General features: G+C 38.2%; 1 protein-coding gene across 1 annotated transcript in view; it reads right to left on the bottom strand.

The window, feature by feature from the left end:
• LOC107642409 (polyadenylation and cleavage factor homolog 4) overlaps positions 1-3235 on the bottom strand; it is a 4146-nt gene extending 911 nt beyond the window's left edge. Inside the window, exons 1-6 of the mRNA XM_016345751.2 lie at positions 3013-3235; positions 1960-2061; positions 1603-1866; positions 867-1358; positions 399-827; positions 2-318 (exon numbers count right to left, since the gene is read on the bottom strand). Of these exons, the coding sequence (XP_016201237.2) occupies positions 2-318; positions 399-827; positions 867-1358; positions 1603-1866; positions 1960-2061; positions 3013-3225 (1817 nt within the window). The 5' untranslated portion in view covers positions 3226-3235. The remainder of the gene's footprint in view (position 1; positions 319-398; positions 828-866; positions 1359-1602; positions 1867-1959; positions 2062-3012) is intronic.

Raw genomic sequence — 3771 nt, 5'->3', positions numbered from 1 at the left:
CAACTCTTCCTCATCTTTCATTTCCTCTGTCTCCTCAGGAGCCAACAACTTTGGAATTGATTCCTTTCCCGAAGCCTCTGCACCACTCAGCCACATGCTCCCACTTGCAAACCACTTTTGAGACCCCTTCTGCTTCCGGCTTTTTGACATTCGGTTCCTAGTCACGTGCCAATCCATATGTCTACTGTGCTCATCTTGCCGTTTGAATCGGAGACCGCAGCTCGTGCATTGTCTAGAAAGATCACCGTATAAGGCACTGATTACACCTTCATGACGAACCTTCAAGATATCTGGATGGAACTCCGTCCCAATGGAATCCTAAAACACGAGTTCATTTAAATTACTATCTCAAATCAACAAACTAAAAAAGGGAGGAAAATTAATAAAAGTATAGTTACCAGTCCAGTGGGTGGATTGGTGGGTGGATTAGTTACCGAGATCACACCGTGGTTCACTAGTGAACTAATCAAATCAAGATATGCAGGTGGTGGTTGACTTGTCACTGAAGCATCGGCATGGGGATGAGACATCATTTGTGATGGAGCAGTTGGGAGGCTTGGACATAAAGGTGGCAAGGTTCCCCCATGTAACTGTAGACTTTGGTCCTGCATATCAGGTAATGGATTTGAGATGGGCGTACTTATTGAGGCACCATGTCCTTGCAAAGAGCTCCCATGACTAATTTGTGTTGAAGATGAAATTTGAGGTGGAAAAAACTGTAGTTGAGGTGTTTGTCCATGAATTTGCAGGTTAGAGGAAATTGGTCCAGGTTGATTAGGCAATTGGTCATGTATAAACTGAGTTTTATTTGGGCCATGACCTACATTGGTGTTATTATTAACGTTTACTGGTTCAAACAGACTCCTAGGACGTTTTTGCAATGGAAATGCTAGATTCAAGCCGGAAGGATGAGTAGCCCCCATATTAAAGGGGTACTGTGAAAAATTAGATAGATCATTAGATAACTTTCTTTTCCTGGAGAATCTAACACTTGATTGCATAGAACTGTTGTTTCTACTACAGTCTACTAATCCTGGATTCACATCTTTCCAATCAAACTCCTCTTCTTCAGTGTCCTGCCATGATGCCAGTGGAAACTTGCTCCCTAAACCATTTCTTCCAAGCTGCTCCACCAACAAAAGCTTAGTACTAGGAATTTCACGGCTTTTGTGACAACCATATGCCTCAATAAGAGCTCTTGGACTTTGACGTTGTTGTTCATCATTGAGATTATAAGTCTTGGAAGTTTGAAATATGTTCCAACTATCACTAGAAAATCTCTTTTGCTGCCATTCATTCAACCCTCCTTCTCTTGTATTACCTACAGTTCCCGTTGAATCCAACCTATCACCACCAACCTGTGAGGATGAAAACCAACACATTGTCAAAATGCAGCTTATCTATCAGCAGGATCTCTCTTTCTATTAACAGGTATAAACAGACACCTTTCTATTAAAACAAAAATTTGGCAGCCACATCTGATTAAGAAACACAAAATATATACATAAATTTTATTTTCATCAATCATGACAAACAGCCTTAACGTATCAACAAAATCACTGATAATTTTGCATACAACACATTTTTCACACAAAAGCTTACATTATTCATAATTGAACTAGAGTGTTCCATCTGCTGCAAGGATTGTGGTTTAATGACATGTGCCCCAAGAATCGGTCCACGAAAATCATATTCCCCAAGGTGATTAGCAAAGGATTGTTGATTATTAACTGCTGGTGAAGACTGCAATTGAGCTTCAATATTGCTTAGAACAGAGGGAGGGAAGATCTTTGACCAGGTACCAAAGAGACGTTGCAGAATAGAATGCAGATTGGGCTGAACCTGCCTGTATGCCTCACAGTAAACCTTGGCACACAATAGAATTGTTTCAATCTTTCAGTAACAGAATAAAATAAAAATGAAATATAAGTAGAAATAACCATGCTCTAATTAACCTACTTGAGGTAGACGTAAAGAGAAGTGTTTAACATATTCCTGGCCAAAATTCTTCACAATACTGTCCAGAAGATAGAGAGAAGGAAGTTTTTTATCAGCAGGCACCTGGGAGAGAATAAATTTAAACAATTGAGGAACCATATAAACAATCGAGATTTAAATAATATTATAGCATAGTTTTACTAATTTTCTGCTGCACAAATATCAGCAAAAATGCATGACAGAATATCATTGTTATTTGCTAAATTAGAACTCAGAAGCAAAAGTAACATTTAAAAAGCCATTCTTTACAATTTCTTTACAGACAATTCTCATCATGCCCTTTTTTTTATGTGGCGGTAGAGAAAGTGATCTCTGAGACTCGATCTTAACAAAGGGTTGAGACTTTATTGACAAGATAAACCTTAAACCTTAACACATGTTTTTAATTACTCTGCCCCTGAAATCTCCAATATATGAGATACAGCTAGGACGTGCCCCAACTTCTACTAATTTCGTTCCAGTTCAGTCAAGACCTGAAATGCGTTGTTTTATTCTTGCGTCTTAAGCTCAGTTTCGTCCTTTCTACGGGATTCATGTGCCAATTGCTAGTTATCCGGGAAGTTATGTTATCCTAAAATTCTCTGTTCTTAGTTGAATAATAATAATAATAATAATAATAATAATAATAATAATAATAATAATAATTAATGATTTAGAATCCATTCTCTCTCGCGGTAAACTCTCACACAAATAAATCTGAGGCAAGAACAGATGGAATGATGAAGTCAATTGGAATTGGAAGTAATGGAACAGATGGAACGATGAAGCCCGTTGGAATTAGAAGTAATGACTTTTCGTCGTGTTCGCAATCAAACAAGACCGTAAAGCAAATAAAAAATAAAATATAAAATAGGATTGGGAAAGAAAAATAAAACTTAAATGCTGATTTATGGGTAACTGCCAAAATTGAAACAACCCCCATAGAGGGACAACTTTCGACCCCAATAAAAGTAGGGTTTGTTCGTTACAAATGATGTGAAAAGGTGATAACTTTCCGCAGCAATGGAGACAGACCTCAAGAATCCGGTTGCAAATGGCATCGGCGATGCCCTTGGCGTGTTTCCTCTGCTGGCCGGCAATGATAGTGAGATCGGTAATGATGGGATTCACATTGGAGGTGAGTTCTGACAACAATAGCCCATAGGTTCGAACAATTTCTTCGGCAGGGAAAGACTTGGGGTAGCCTTGGCGCTGTGAAAGTAAGGCTTTAAACCGACCCACGAGCATGGAAGGAGGAGGCTTGACAAGCATGGAAGGAGAATTTGAGAGAATTTTTAACTTTGACCAAGGAGAACTGGAGTTATATCGTAACAAACCCCTAATCTAACGGAAAAGATTCTTCTCTAAATAAGGCTAACTAACTGCAGTAAATAAATAACAATCTGCTAATAAACCGGATTGTAGCCTCTAAATAACTATTTATAGAATTCTAAGTCCCTGCCATCCAATACCCTATGTTGTTGCCGTGCGCGTCAAGTCAGCTTAATGCTATTGGGCTGGGCCTTTCTTTTTATCAGTGATGTATTCTTTTTAAAGGGAGTGGAACTGGGTCAAACTAGATTAGGCGATTTGACTTTTTCTTAGTATCTATGCATGCGGGCTTGCAGTGAAGGGGTTCTTTGTTAATAAAATTAGGTGGAGAAATAAAACCCTAAAGATGAGGAGTTTTCCAAAATCAAGTGAAGGTCTTGAGTTGTTGAAATTGATATATCTTGTCAAAATATAGTACTTTTAAATAAAGATATAAAAAAATTATATCATATATTAATATGT

This window comes from Arachis ipaensis, chromosome B05 (assembly GCF_000816755.2).
Source record: "Arachis ipaensis cultivar K30076 chromosome B05, Araip1.1, whole genome shotgun sequence".
NCBI lineage: Eukaryota > Viridiplantae > Streptophyta > Magnoliopsida > Fabales > Fabaceae > Arachis > Arachis ipaensis.
The sequence above is the reverse complement of the archived record's forward strand: the minus strand, read 5'-3'. Positions and strand labels throughout refer to the sequence as shown.